This window comes from Maniola jurtina, chromosome 16 (assembly GCF_905333055.1).
Source record: "Maniola jurtina chromosome 16, ilManJurt1.1, whole genome shotgun sequence".
In the NCBI taxonomy this organism is placed as follows: Eukaryota; Metazoa; Arthropoda; class Insecta; order Lepidoptera; family Nymphalidae; genus Maniola; species Maniola jurtina.
In genome coordinates, this window is record NC_060044.1 from 4,198,139 (window position 1) to 4,213,790 (window position 15,652).

A 15,652-nucleotide genomic window follows, 5' to 3' on the forward strand; every position below is an offset into this window, starting at 1 on the left:
TAACAGGAATGTTTGAAAGAAATTTTCGTTAAATGTTGAAGTTTATGTTAATTTATGAAAGTTTAGGTAGGTAGGTACTTACCTACTATGTAATACAAAATTCAAATACTACTTATATTATGAAAAACTCTCATTAGAGTGGAGTTCCTCTTATAGTGGAGCCACTAGACCCTTGTCTATTTATTAAGTAATAGACATCCTTAGTTAATTAATATTATAAACAATTGTGTCTGTCTGTTTGCTATTTTTTCACGGCCCATCCGTTTAACCGATTTTGATTTTCAGAAACATCTTGGAAATCAAAGAGTTCACGCGACTTTCAAATAAGCTTAGGCCGAAATATCTTCATATATCAAATAAGCTTTGACGAAAGGTTTAGAAATAGCATCCCGGGAACGAACATAGATCCTTTTATTCCAGGAAATCAAAATATTCACACAGGATTAAAAAAACCAAAATCCACGTGGACCAAGTCGCGGGCATTATATAGTATTGCCAATAGTTTGGATCTCGACCAGCTAAAGTTCAAGACTAAAATAAGATGAAACGTATCTACATTCCTTGAAGTTTTTTGAATAATGGTTGTTTAAATAAATTTCAATACGGACCCCAAAAATAAGCTCTTTACAGACAAACAAACAACTCAGCAATGAGTAACACAACACATGCTTGCCGGTTTATTGCCCCGCCGCGATGACCGACGGACGGACGGACAATGTTTATTTATATTTTTTGCTGGCTCCCAGCCAGGTGACCGCTGCTTGTGTTTATTTAGAAAGTGTCCGCAAAATCGTTTCGCGAAAAGTGAAATGGCACACTGACCCGTTGTTTATTTTGATGCATTTTAAAAATAAGTGCGGTTTTTGGAACCTTTCTTTTTAACCCCCGACCCAATAAGAGGGGTGTTATAAGTTTGACGTGTGTATCTGTGTATCTGTGTGTCTGTGTATCTGTCTGTGGCACCGTAACGCCTAAACTAATGAACCGATTTTAATTTAATTTTTTTTGTTTGAAAGGTGGCTTGATCGAGAGTGTTCTTAGCTATAATCCAAGAAAATCGGTTCAGCCGTTTGAAAGTTATCAGCTCTTTTCTAGTTACTGTAACCTTCACTTGTCGGGGGTGTTATAAATTTTTAATTTACACTTGTTAGTAGATAATAATATGAAAAGCAATGATTGCCTAGTGGTTAATACGCCTGCCTCCTATTCGGAAGGTCGTAGGTTCAATCCCCGGCACGTACATCTAATTTATTTAAGTTATGTGCGAATATCACTTAGGTACTTTAACGGTGTATCAAAGAATTATAAAAGAGCTGGGCAGTATTTCTTTTAACAGTACTTTTATACAGCAACCGTTTATGCAATGACTTAGCAAATCACCGCAAAACATTTGCCATGCATTGAATGATTTACCGATATCAGCTATAAAATCAATATAACACGCAATAAACGGATAAAAGTAAAACGGTCAATACTGTGGGAGTACAATACTACGATGATTTTGCATAATTTTATTGATCTAAATACCCGTGGATCATTGATCATTGGGTCAATAATACGTATTAAACTTGTCACAATTTGGTAGGGTTGCACGCGTTGATTGTCGATATCGATAAAACCTACTAAATAATATTTAAATGTAAGTATCGACCATAATTCAAATAAATAAATAAATATCGACCATAATTAAAATAATGCAGACCGATTTTACTAAATAGTAAACAATCGGTCTGCTTTTTAATTTATTTAAATAAGAAAACGATTGGAATTTATTAGTCCCTACCTACTAAACTGCGATACCTTAGCAATTATTACGCATGCTAAAGCAATTTAAGTACAATGATAGGGGCGACAACGGTTAGGTAAACACTAACGCTTGACAGCTTATTAGCTATCACGCCTGATGGTAAGTGATGCTGATGATGCAATCTCAGGAAGAGCGGGCCTGTCTAGGTGCAGATCACTCTCAATTTGAGACCAGTTTTAATTATGATGATCAATAAGAATTTTACTATGCACCAGCAGCTTAGCTCGGTGAAAATATAATTACTCTTTATTTTATGCCCTATCCTGTGGGAATTTCAAAAAATCCGGCCTTATTCCTTGTTTACATTATAAAGGAAACTGTGCAAAATTTTAGTTTTATAGATCCATGCCTGTTTGGGCTGAACGTTGATAAGTCAGTCAGTGAGTCAGGACTTATCTTTTTATATATTTAGATAGGAGGCCAGGAAAATAGAAACCGGAAGAGTATCCAGTATTGACACCGTTGTCTCTAAAAGCGCTTTTACGTGCCCTCCAAATCCTTCGGATTATGATTAGCCAATTTTTTATCTAAAGCACTTTATTACTTTTATTGAGTACTTTTGTTTATCGTAATCGATATCGATAAATAATACAATTAATCGATACTAGTACATCCAACTCTATACCGGTTTGTGCAAATCCGCTGGCCGTCGGTGCGTGCCAAATGACATGATCGATCATAGCTTTACATCTCGTCCAGGTGTGGACCGAATCTATTCGAATCGGAAATCGGAATCGCTTACTTATCTATCTATACAAAAATCTGTGAAAATAAGCTCTTATTATAATATTTTTTTGGTACAAGCACGTGCTACTATTTTTATTATTAGTGGATATAGGTATGTTACTTCCAACGATGTAAGTAAATGGTTCTAATTCAGTTTCATGTTTTGTCTAATCTCTCCTACTTACCTTCCACATGTATAAAAGTACTTATAGCAAATGGCCTGAGAGAGACTAGGTCTCTGAGCTAAAATAAGTAAGATACATACTTAATATGCTCAAAGGTGTCTAGGATTCGTATCTTTCAGAGAATCCATATCCTAACCACTAAGCCACCTCATAAATTCATAAAAATTCTTACAAAAATAAGTTTACCAACGTTCACACTACATGCCAGCGAATATGAGGTAGGTAATAAAAATCGTCCCGACTTTCAAATCAAACATAAACCGGCCAATATTTGCTCCCCTGTTTGACCAAACTTCTCACACGTCAGTTAACACCGAAAACCCTTGTTGCCCAATAAAAATCACCAACAAGTCCGGCCCGGATATTAGGAATTTTCTCACCCTCTTAAAATTCCTCGACACAAATTTCCAAACCCTTTCCAATCAACCAAAAATAGACCTTGTCTTCTTAAAAACAAGCTTCATCTAGGATGAATAAATAAAATTGTCGATAGAGCTTTCCCTTTCAGTAAATTTGGTCCATATGTTAGAACAAGTGACTGGCTTCTTAACTGGACACCCTAAATTGAGTGCACGAGGGAGGAAATGTGGTTTATTGGAATTTCCTATGGGCGAATGCGAATATCTGTTCCGGTGTTTTGGAATATTTTGATAGCCTACTAAATTCTGTTCTTTTTCAAAGCAAATATGATGCGTAAAGCCTACCTAAATATCTAGTTATTTAGTTAGTTAGTTTTATAAGCCTTTTACATCTTCTTCCTTAAAATATACCAGTTGACTCGCCCCGGCTTCACACGAGTGGAATTTTTGAAAATTTGATGAAGAGGTGGATTTCTAAAATTCCTGGTACACATTTCTTGTGTAGGCAGGTAGGTACATCATGTTATAATAATTATACATATAATTACTTAATTACCTATTCGGCCTATAGATCACGTTTCACGATCCTAAACCATACCATATTATAAATGCGAAAGTGTGTGCTTTAGTTTATTGGTTCGATGGTTTGTCCTTCAATAACGTCGCAATAGAAGAACCGATTTTTGCATTAGGCATGTTAAAGGCTATAAACCTGAAGAGTGACAGGCTAAATTTTTTTGCCGGAAAATCAAAGAGTTCAATTTTTAAAAACCTAAATCCACGCAGATGAAGTCGCGGGCATAAGCTAGTAAAATTATAAGTAAAAATATTTCACACCTCAAAATGTCTTTTCTAAAAGAAAGTGTCATAACCTTGAGTAAATCTGAAAAGCCACCCTTATAAAGGGCTTATCGGCTCAATATGATTGAAGGGACAAGGGAAGGGTCACTCGACCCCGGTCAAGTCTTCCGCCCAATTGATCCCACTTCCGGCAAGTGTGAGAATCACTTGTTTACTGCGAGGAGATATTTTGCTTGGTGGCGTTTTATGAAAAACATGGGAAAGCCCGTATCAGCACCATTAAAGTTATAAACTAAAACTGTGTTTCACGATTTTGGATCTCCTTAGCATCTATTGACTAATGATATATCAATACAAATACATAATGGACTAAGAGCCAACGCGTGCTAGACCTTCGTTATTTTATTATTTTATACTAGCTACCGCGGCTTTGCCCGCGTGACTCAAGGTTTTAATAACAATTGAGGTTTGTTACAATATTTTTTGGTGCAATGCCTAAGTTATTTTATCTTGTGTTATAGCATGCTATCCTGCGGGAACTAAGAATTTGTTTTTTTTTTTGAAAGGAAAAGTAGTATATATTACTTTTTTCCTCGACTATGTCTATGCTTATGTCTATGCAAAAAATGTCGTCAATCTGTAGCTCTGTTGCGGCGTTATTGAACGACAAATGCGTGAAAGATAGAGGGCTATCCCGCGGGAACTGTTTGTTTTTCCGGGATAAAAAGTAGCCTATGTCCTTCCCCGGAAAATATCCTAAGTCGGTACCAAATTTCATTATAATCGGTTCAGCGGTTTAGCCGTGAAAGCGTAGCAGACAGACAGACACACTTTCGCATTTATAATATTAGTATGGATTATAAAAGCTGAAACTTTCTCTGCTTACTGTCCCCAACAAAGGGATGAACGATCAGTGACTATGAAGTCTGGATCATGGTGGCTTTATTACTTGTTATCTCTCAAAAGAAAGTCTGGCACGCGCTGGCTCTCTCTCTATAGTCAATACAAAATAGCAATTAAGCGTCAGAAAATAGAATAAAAATAAAAATAAGTTTCAACTAACTCGTACAATTTATTATAAACAACAAACATACACTCAAAATTAAATAAAAACACAGTCATCACTAATATTTTACAAAACTTCTAAATGATACAATAATTTTAATCCAAATAGATATTTGGATGATTTGGTGTACCCAAAGATCCATAAAATTACTAATTAAAATTTTAAAAGTAAAGAAAAGCTTTTTTCACAAGTTTTCTATATTGTTCGTTCATGTACTTTCGTAGAATATTGTACCAAACTCATTTTCATCAGCCGCAGCCCTAGCAAAAATTAGTGTGACAACATTTTTCCGCCCTTTCTTCATCGAGAAAGCGTTGGAAAAGCTTTGAGATGTGTCGCACTGTAATTGTGCTCCGACTGCTGGTTTAAGGTCCTTATACAAAAGCCACCTTAACCACTGTCTGTAAGACCAGTAATATTGTCACAAAGAAGAGGACGGTTGGATGGAGAGGTTTCGTGGCTTTGCTTTCATGAGCAAGCGCTTGGGGAGTCACGAGTGTCGGCATAGCGAATGCTTGTTGGTTGCAACGGTTGAGCTGAAAAAAAAAAATTTACTGTAATCCTTCTTGTGGTGATACAAATAAAGAGTAGGTATAATAATAATTGACCTGAGGGACGGATGGCCTAGTTTTAACAAAACACAGAAATATCAGATAATTAAGTACAGTGGTTAAGCAACGTTGACCCAAGTCAGTAACTGGAAGGGTGATCGACATGATAGTCCAAATTTTTCGAAAATTTTTCCGGTCTAGATATACGAAATGGTCTGGGAGCCCATCGTATTATTAACCCAATAAAACCCTCAATAATTATTATCTTATAGGCAAATGAGCTCCATCTTTGGCTGCATCATCACTTGCCCGTAGCTCCGATTGCAGCCAAGCGTTAGTCTATGAATTTAAAACTTAAAAAAATAGCTTTTAGGTTACCTCACAACATGTTATCTCAGGAGTACCAACGCACGCTGACCGACAGCCTCGAACAACTGCTTCGTACGTGCTGCCCTTCGATATGACGGATGTGAAACACTTGTCGTCCACCCTGTGACATGTTATTGTGTGAACTCTGTAAAAATATTGACATTATTAATTACCGCGTGGTTTAGGTTTTTAAAGATCCCGTGGGAACTGTGATTTTCCGGGATAAAAAGTAGCCTATGTCAATTACAAGGACGTAAGCTACCTCGGTACCAAATTTCATACAAATCGGTTAAGCGGATGGGTTTTCGGGAATCCCGTGGGAACTCTGCTTTTTCCGGGATAAAAAGTAGCCTATGTCCATCCCCGGGATATAAGCTAACCTTGTACTAAATTTCGTCAGAATGGGTTAAACTGTTGGGCACTTGTTGTAGTTGACTTGTTGTAGCAGACAGTACAGACAGGCAGACAGATAGACAGACAGACAGATACACTTTTGCATTTATAATATTAGTATGGAAGTATGGATATGGATTAAACTGATAGGTGAACTGTCTGGGCGCGGGTTCTAAGGCGTACAGTTGACGTAAAATCAAAGCTCTGTAATGGTACTGCCTCCCAGCCCCACTGTCAGGGATGGAACCTCAACTAGTGTCCGCTTGGTTGCGCAACCAAGTGAATACCAGAACTCCGTATAGCTGTACCTATATTTATTTTGTTGAGAGCTCGATCTGGTTGCGCAACTACTCGTGTAAAAATAATATATAATACGACACGTGCTATTAAATTTGTGACCAGCTTTTGATGACAGTCGATGGTAATTTTTACTCTCTTACCTGTACTTTGTAGGATCTAGGCATGCTCTTAAAGGTGAATCCGATTTATAAGCACACACATAACATTCAAGCGGTCGCCTTTTAGTAGTCCTGGTGACAAATTATTGAATATACTTATTAAAGACAAGCATCAGAAAGGTTAAAAGGAATTTTAGGATCCTTTTTTGGCCAAAATATCGTAGAATGAAAAGTGGGACAACCTTTGGGTTAGGTAACCCCCAAACCACGGATCGCAGCCTCTTTCCCTAAGGCAACATCTTAGTCAATATCGCGCATAAAACTTCGCCTCCTCAAGCCAGCAACCTATCGTCTCCACCGCCAGTGAATCAAAAAGGTATTTTTCCACTATTTCTTACGCTAAGAGGTTATAAAGAGTAAAGCTTTATCAAAACCATTAAACTGTGGAACATGCGATGGGTGGACATGTTTGAATCATGGACGGCACAAGAGCCCCGAAAAAGTTACTAGACAGAGGATTGTCTTGCCGAAGGAGTTCAGTAGATTGATCGAGTGGAGAGGGTTATGAGGGTTTTGGAAATTTCGAGCTAGACTCCCTTTGATAAAGAAATTTTTATGAATTTAATGTAGTTAGAAAACCTATGTTTGAAATCCACGTCTCGAAAGAGAAAATTTCCAAATGCCGTGTTAAATGCAATGATAAGTACTAAGTAGTTTTCTTTTGTATAGCTATACTATAAGTATAGTATATTTTTATAGTATATTTTATAGTTCATTCGATTCCTCAATAGGATAACGATAATTAGTGTCAGTCCCTAGCCGTAAGTATATTGTATTTTAGATGATTTAGATAATTTAGCTTAGTTTAACTTAACTTAACTTTAATTTAATTTCCATCTTATTATATTCTTTTAAAATTTATAACTTAGGTATTTTTTCATAGTCCTTAGGTTAGCTATTATATTATATTTTATATTTTACTGTACGACTTATGTTTATGTTAATGTATGCTGTGACTGCCCGTAAGTGGAGTTGCATAAGAGCCCTAGAATTTAAGGAACAACATGTATTTAATCTAAATGTGTAACTCTGTGGGCGGTACATAAATAAATAAATAAATAAATAAAATAAATAAAGTATAGAGAGGCATATTCGCCAAGCGAATAATCTCTGAAAATAAACATTAAAAAAAATTTGCTTGACACACCCAAGGCCATAGAGCTTTGATAGCGATGATTATACTATGGTTTAATTAGTTTTTTATTAAATTGCCTGGTAACGAGGGGGCTATGAGTAGTTCGTAACAACACGGCAGGAGCTCTCCTTTCTACTCCCTGCCTAGTTTTGTCTGAATGTTCTTCCTCGTCGTCGTCGTCATTTTCGCCTTCGTCGTCTTCGTCTTCGGTTCTCCTGCAATATCGTCATGAAATAGCTACTGTAAAAATTTATTTGTGTACCCAATTAAGAACCCATTTTTCAATCGTCAAATAACTTTAATGTGAGGAACTTTGACGTTTTGACAGATTTTCTATAGAAAAAATGTTAAAATCTGAAATTTATGACATTTCGACAGATTTTTTTAATTTATTCTTCAGATAAAAGTTATTCGACGGTTGAAAAGTCAGCCTAATATAAGCGGTCAAAAATGCAAGGGCAATGAGTGTTACATATTATGGCCGACAAAAATTGCAAAAATGTGTCTATGTACCTATTTCTTTTTGGTAGCTTTTCAGGACCCACGGAAAATGAAAGAGTTCCCATGAGTTTTAAAAAAAACCACACGGACGAAGTTGCCCAGCATCATCTAAGTACTTAGTACAGAGATAGCACGAATCCCTGTACTAATTAAAAGTGCGGACAGTTTTTAGTGCGGACAAGATTACTAATTGTTATCATAGAAAATTAAAGAAAATCCCACAAGATTTTCAAAAATATTAAATTGAAGCGGACAAAGTCGCGGGCATTACCTAGTTAGATATAAAACTTTCCATTTAAAAATCTGGCTGTTAAAAGTCTACTCTTTAACCGACTTCCAAAAAAGGAGGAGGTTCTCAATTCGTCGGAATCTTTTTTTTTAAAGTTAACGGGAAATCTTACTCCTCATCGTAATCTTCGTCTCTTTGAGATCCCGACCCGGATGGAAGGAGTAGCAGTACTGCCAGAATTAAGCAGTACCTCCACTTAACCATTGCACCAGATACTGTGAGCTCCAACTTCTTAAACTATCCCCTTTTACTCTGTAAATTTGTCATTTTAATACCAAAATACAATTAATTTACATTCGTCAAAGTGTATACAAAGTTAAAATTTTGCTTTTGACATTGCTTTTGATTAGTTTTCGGTTTTTAGAATTTCTTTTTCGTTTCCTTCTGGCAGTTGCTTTTTTTCTAATAAGATCTCTTTTCTTACATTCGAAGAATTATTTTTACCTCTAGCAAAAACAACAAGTGACATCTGTTGACGAGTTTAAGACTTAGCTACTCGCACATAGATGGCGCACAAACGATGTTTTAGAGCCGTTCCGATAAATTTTATTACTATTAGTTATTTAACAATTAAATCTCTTATATTGATTAAATTCATTTATTATTTAAAGTGTATTATTTAAATGGAAATTGCAATTTCTCTCTTTTATTTACTTAAGTACCTAAACTTCTTCTTCTTCTTCCAGCCCTTATCCCATGCTACGTGGGGTCGGCACAACATGTCTTCCTCTTCCACTCTCTTCTGTCATCCATCAACTTATCATCTACCCCTTTTATACGCATATCCTCTTTCACGCAATCCATCCACCTTTTCTTTGGTCGTCCTCTTCTCTTTTCTCCATCCACATGCATATTTAACATTCTTCTAGTGATATGACTCTCTTCCCTCCGCATTACATGCCCATACCATGCCAGCCTATTACTCCTCATTTTTTCTACCACTGGTGCTACTTTTAAACTTCCCCTTATATATTCATTCCTTATCATATCCATTCTTGTCACACCACACATCCATCTCAACATTCGCATTTCGGTCGCATGTACTCGTCTTTCATCCTTCCCTTTTACCGCCCAACATTCTGAACTATACAATGTGACAGGTCTAACGACAGTTTTGTAAATTTTCCCCTTAAGTTTAAGGGGCATTTTCGGGTCGCATATAACACCTGAGACCTGTCGCCATTTCATCCATCCCGCATTCATTCTATTGTTCACGTCTCGATCAATGCTACCGTCACTTTGGAAGAGCGAACCGAGGTACCGGAAATTGGAGCAGACAGGTAGAGTTACGCCATCCAAAGAGATATCAGAGAAACTGGAGGGGCCACCGAAGTCACAGAACAGATGTTCTGTCTTCGTTCGGCTGATCCTCAGGCCAACACTCTCCAATTTCTCTTGCCATCTACGCAGTCTGCTCTGGACGTCGGCCGCATCTTCTCCGACAAGCACAATATCGTCGGCAAACAGCATGCACCAGGGTGCTTGTTCCTGTATGTTTGACGTCAGAGCATCCATTACCAGGACAAACAAATAAGGACTTAAAGCCGATCCCTGATGCAAGCCTACTTCCACATTGAACTTGTCCGTAACGCCAGCTTCTGATCTGACCCTTGTACTCGCTCGTCTATACATCGCTTTCACAAGCCTCACATACTTCTCAGGCAATCTCTTCACTTTCATAGCCCACCACAAAACTTCGCGAGGAACTCTATCATATGCCTTTTCAAGGTCGATAAATACCATGTGCAGGTTTCTATGTGCACCCTTGTACTTCTCGCAGAGTTGACGGAGTGCAAATATTGCATCTGTGGTACCTCGACCCGGCATAAACCCGAACTGGTTTTGGGTAACCTCAGTCTCCTCTCTCATTCTTCTTTCTATCACTTTTTCCCAAATCTTCATACTATGTGACATGAGCTTTATTCCCCGATAGCTGTTACAGTCTTGTACATCACCCTTGTTTTTGTAAATGGGCACCAGCAAACTGTTGCACCACTCTTCTGGGATCTCCTCCTCGTGTAACATCTTATTGAAGAACAAAGCCAGCCAGCTCCATCCATCTCCTTTTAGAAACTTCCATACCTCAGCTGGTATACTATCTGGCCCTGTCGCTCTACCATTTTTCATACTTAATACTGCCATTCTTACTTCATCTATACTCACCTGTTTCACCACACCCAAGTTAGTTGGTACATTAGCTAGCTCTCCACTCCACTCATTCTCTTCGTTCATTAACTTCCTGAAATATTCTCTCCAACGGTCTTTTATGTCATCGTCATTCGTTAAAACTTTCTTTTCGTTATCTTTTATGCATTTAATGTGGGTAATATCCCTTTCATTCTTTTCTCTTGCTCTTGCTAGTCGATATAGATCTTTTTGGCCTTGGGGGCTTTCAAGAGACCTATACAATTTTTCTTGTGTCTTTCCCCTTGCGATAGCGACAGCTCTTTTAGCTTTCTTTTTACACTCCATATATAGTTCCTTTTTATTCTGCTTCACAGTCATGTCACTATCACTCACACCTTTCCACTTTTTAAAGGCATCCTTTTTTTCTTTCAGAACTTTTTGTACGTCCTCACTCCACCACCACGTGTCTTTATCTATCTGTCTTTTATTTTTTTGTCTCACCAAAAACATTCCTTGCGACTCTCCTCATACATGAAGCCATTTCATTCCAGCACTCATTCACTGATTTCTTTTGAAAATCACCATCCATCTCGATCATTTTATCTACCACTTGTCTCTGAAACTTTTTCGCACATTCCTCTTTTTCTATCATGTACCATTTTATTTTAGGGAGGGTTTTAGGCTTGGGCTTAGCGGTTTTAAACTTTAGGTTTATTTCCACTAGCAAAAGTCTGTGTTGGGATGCCAATGGTTCACCCGGTATGACTTTACAGTCTTTTACTGCGTTAATATTTTTCCTACTAATTAGGAAATAATCTATTTGTGATCTGTATTTGCCACTTTGATAGGTAATTAAATGCTGGTCTCGTTTCTCAAAAAATGTATTTACTATGGCCATGTCAAAGGCAGATGCCGATTGCAGTAATGTTTCTCCCTCCCGGTTACGAGTCCCAAAACCCCTGCTCCCATGCACTCTTTCAAAGCTTTCATTCGATTTTCCTACGTGACTGTTAAAATCACCTCCTATATATATTTCTTCGCTTTTGGGGACACCCATCATAACAGCATCAAAATCCTTCCAAAACTTCTCTTTCATATCATCATCACATCCTACCTGCGGCGCATACACACTCATTATGTTTGCAACTACGCTTTGTATAACTAGCTTAACAACTATAATTCGGTCGTTCACTCTTTGTACATCCGTCACACATTTTTTCAACTCTTTGTCTAGCACCACTCCTACACCATTTTTCCTACCATCACTTCCACTATAGAAAAATTTATATCCAGCCCCAATTTCCCTCGCTTTCGTACCCTTCCACCTCGTTTCTTGCAAACATGCAACATTTATTCTTCTCCTTTCTAATACATCTGCTAACTCTCTTCCTCTTCCATTCATCGTTCCTACATTCCAACTACTCATTCTCATTCTTACTTCTCGGACTCGCTTCTTACGTCGCACCCGTCCCTGATGCAACAACCCTTGTCCATTTCCCACAGGCGCCGGGTGCTGCTCCTGCGCGTCGCCTCGGGGGTACGCCCTAGCAGTATCGCACATTCCTTTAATACTTGACATGACATGTTGTAAGGTGTTTTGGCATGAAGTTTAACAGCCGGCCGCCTGCCTGACGCTAACCCTCCTTGGGGATGCTTTTGTTTGGTGGGATGTCGAACCGCCACCATTCGGTTTATCCCTTAGTCGCCTTTTACGACATCCACGGGAAGACATGGAGCGGTCACATTCTTAAGCCGGAACCGCACGGCTATTAAGTACCTAAACTAAACTAGGTAAATACTTTTCCACTATGTGTACCTATTGGTTACCTAGTAGATAAGTAGGTATTATTGAAATTTCATATTATCAACATTGATGTTTTAATATTATATGTTAAATTAATGTTATATCAAGTATTATGGGATTTTGTTGTATTCTGTTTCATTACAGCACAATTTCACCCCATAGGTATTTTGGAACGCTAATCTCTTTATGTAAAAAAAATCTTGCCGTTAAATTTTCATACATTCTATAGGATCTATTTAAAACTTTCTTTAAAATCTTATTCGACTTTCGGTAGGTAGTACTTCTGATAAGATAATAATAATATCAAAAATCATAATTGGTATTTATTTATTACTAGCTGACACCCGCGACTTCGTCCGCGTGGATTTAGGTTTTTCGAAATCCCGTGGGAACTCTTTGGTTTTCCGGGATAAAAAGTAGCCTATGTGCTAATCCAGGATATTATCTATCTCCATTCCGAATTTCAGCCAAATCCGTCCAGTAGTTTTTGCGTGAAGGAGTAACAAACATACACACACACACACACACACACACACACACACACACACACACATACCTACAAACTTTCGCCTTTATAATATTAGTGTGATGTTTTTCACATCTTTAACTCTTTCATTAGGTAATTACCTAATGAAATTTGAAAAGCAATAATATTGCGATCGTAGGTTGCGGTATAAGTCGTTATAAAAATATCATTCCCTCGTAGAGCTGGTAGAGTGTTACTTCAGAAATGTCATCATGAGGGATGACGTGATCTGCATTAATTAATAAGTAACTGTAGTGGGAGCTGTTTGATTTTCTGGGATAAAAAGTTGCCTAGGTCAATTACAGGGACGCAAGCTACCCCGGTACCAAATTTCATACCTACAAATCGGTTAAACGGAAGGGTCTTTAGGAACCCCGTGGGAACTCTTTGATTTTCCGGGATAAAAAGTAGCCTGTGTCCATTCCCGGGATATAAGCTAACTCTATACCGAATTTCTTCAGAATCGGTTAAACTGTTGGGCCGTGAAAAGGTAGCAGACAGACAGACACACTTTCGCATTTATAATATTAGTATGGATCAAAGTGATTATGTGATCTAGGTTGGAACACTCTTACTAAAAATATGCTTCGTATATCTTTTATGTTTTTTCTGACGCACAGGCGAAGAATTCTAGCAAGACATTAAATAAATAAATAAAAATCTAATAATTCAGAGGTTGACTGGAAATATTAGAAAAAATGAACAAGAATAAATGGTTGTAGCAACTGCTGAACCAAAGATTCAGCGTGCTCGCCCATGCCCAGTCTGGCTTTTTTGTTTTTAATTAAATATAGAATCAGGCTAACTTTGTTTCGAGTTTCTTTTCCTATTTATTCTCACAAATAAATAAGATCGAGACACAAATCGCAAAAATAATTTTAATTGAATCTCATTTTAAGCATAAAATAAAAGCATAAATTATTTAATGCTATCATTGTTAGAAGATTGTAAAGACCTTTTGTTAGTGTCTAAACAATTTTCATTATTTTAAAAATAACTGACCGGTTTTGCTCGGGTGAAACTGTCATCTTTTTCTTCTTGAAAAATCTCAAGTTTGTTCTGTATTGATAAATCCTTCTTGCTGGTTAAAGTTGGCTGCTGCGTACCATATATACAATAAGGCATATATACCTTAACCATAATGTTTACCTACATACGTAAGAAAAATTCCTACCTCCAGGTCATTTTCGCCGAAGGCTTTCAAACCGGCTAAAATATAGGTATACTAAAAAGGGGCCTGATAAACTTGCATCAAAGCAGCTATTAATAAACGAATGCGACCTAAACGTAACCCTTTCATACCCGCACACATACCCTTGCGTATCTCACGCCTAACCGGCGCGGCGTGCAGCACAAAGCCAGCCCGCCCGCATCCAGCGCTCCCGAATACGCGACCTCATTAAAAATGAAACCCCTGCACGTACCTACATGCTACAAAACGCAACTTGTCAAAGCGAAAAGCGCTACCTAGCGGTGAGTAGCGAAACTACACCACTCGCGGAACCAACCTCTGTACTTTTTTAATTAGCCTCATACACAGAATGAATGCGTGAAATACGTTAGATTTTTTTCTCTCTCATATGCGGTTAGTTTGGTTGCTTTGAGTAAAGTATGTTAATTCACGAGTGCCGGCCTCTCGTGTTTTTTGAACTGTTAGGGGGTTTTTGCAGCGGGAGCGCACAACTTTGTGCCACAGAGAGCTTAATTAGCAGCGAATTACTAATAATGTGAAGCGGTAACAATATTGACGTATGCTTTCAAGAAATCACTCGCTATAATTTTCCAGTTAATCCCTGTTTCGCTGGCATTATATATGAAATCATGTCGTACAGTGTGATAAAAGAATAGAATAAAAATAGATGAACAAGGGATTGTATACCTACCCTTTGTTACCTACCTTATTACCTAATAATGCAGGATAGCTTTTTATTTATTAATCCCACAACTAAGTTTTTTTTTAATTTAAACATTTTTTAAATGGATGCATGGTAAGTAATGAAAATCAAAGAAAAACTTGAATGAAATGAAGCAATAAATAAAATTATTATAATGATAAGCGCTGTATTGATCAATCAATGATAAGCGGGATTTAATTTATATCTATAAAGAATCAAATAAATTAAATCAACGATTAAGCTCGATAAGAGAGTTCACTCAGCGTTCAAGTGGTGTAGAGGCATTGTATGTCTACGTGATTAAATCAGAAATCAGAAGTTCTAGAAAAGAAACAGAATGGAAGAGTAGCCGAGATAACTCAACGGGGTGGCAACTGGCAAGGCTGAAGTGGCTGGGAAGGGAACACATAGCTAGGCGGACCGATAGACGTTGGGCTCCTTCAAAACCATAGAGACCATAGAGAGTAGAAATCTTTAAGAGAGCTACGTGTAGGCGTGTAGGTTTGTACTGCAATAGATGTCCATCGACTCAGAAATGATTTTGAAAACGAATATTGCTTTTAACAAAAAGTTAGTTGGTATTTATTATTGTATAAGAAAGTACCTATTAGTTACAAATCCAAGAACAATAAATGCCTTATTTTACATAATGACTTGTAG

The 15,652-nt window shown here is 37.5% G+C and overlaps 3 protein-coding genes across 3 annotated transcripts; all 3 read right to left on the reverse strand.

Annotated features, from left to right (window-relative positions):
- Positions 1-4,930: 4,930 nt before the first annotated feature.
- Positions 4,931-9,016, reverse strand: LOC123872911. Its single transcript, XM_045917499.1, has 5 exons — positions 8,753-9,016; positions 7,928-8,065; positions 6,698-6,787; positions 5,874-6,009; positions 4,931-5,480 (listed from the first exon to the last, which is right to left on the reverse strand). Exons 1-5 carry the CDS (start codon positions 8,842-8,844, stop codon positions 5,319-5,321), a joined length of 618 nt encoding a protein of 205 aa, XP_045773455.1. The 5' UTR covers positions 8,845-9,016; the 3' UTR covers positions 4,931-5,318.
- Positions 9,017-10,492: 1,476 nt separating this feature from the next.
- Positions 10,493-11,145, reverse strand: LOC123873432. Its single transcript, XM_045918277.1, has 2 exons — positions 10,591-11,145; positions 10,493-10,543 (listed from the first exon to the last, which is right to left on the reverse strand). The coding sequence occupies exons 1-2, from the start codon at positions 11,143-11,145 to the stop codon at positions 10,493-10,495; spliced, it is 606 nt and encodes a 201-aa protein (XP_045774233.1).
- Positions 11,146-11,251: 106 nt separating this feature from the next.
- Positions 11,252-12,328, reverse strand: LOC123873433 (craniofacial development protein 2-like). Its single transcript, XM_045918278.1, has one exon. It carries the CDS (start codon positions 12,326-12,328, stop codon positions 11,252-11,254), a length of 1,077 nt encoding a protein of 358 aa, XP_045774234.1.
- Between the last annotated feature and the right edge of the window lie 3,324 nt (positions 12,329-15,652).

Coding starts and splice junctions, on each gene's coding strand:
- LOC123873433 (XM_045918278.1), bottom strand. CDS start 12,328: ATGTGCGATACTGCTAGGGCGTACCCCCGAGGCGACGCGCAGGAGCAG.
- LOC123872911 (XM_045917499.1), bottom strand. CDS start 8,844: ATGGTTAAGTGGAGGTACTGCTTAATTCTGGCAGTACTGCTACTCCTT. Junction 8,066..8,752: donor GACGAAGATTACGATGAGGA/GTAAGATTTCCC, acceptor ACGATATTGCAG/GAGAACCGAAGACGAAGACG. Junction 6,010..6,697: donor CTAGATCCTACAAAGTACAG/GTAAGAGAGTAA, acceptor ATATTTTTACAG/AGTTCACACAATAACATGTC.
- LOC123873432 (XM_045918277.1), bottom strand. CDS start 11,145: ATGACTGTGAAGCAGAATAAAAAGGAACTATATATGGAGTGTAAAAAG. Junction 10,544..10,590: donor TTTACAAAAACAAGGGTGAT/GTACAAGACTGT, acceptor CATGTCACATAG/TATGAAGATTTGGGAAAAAG.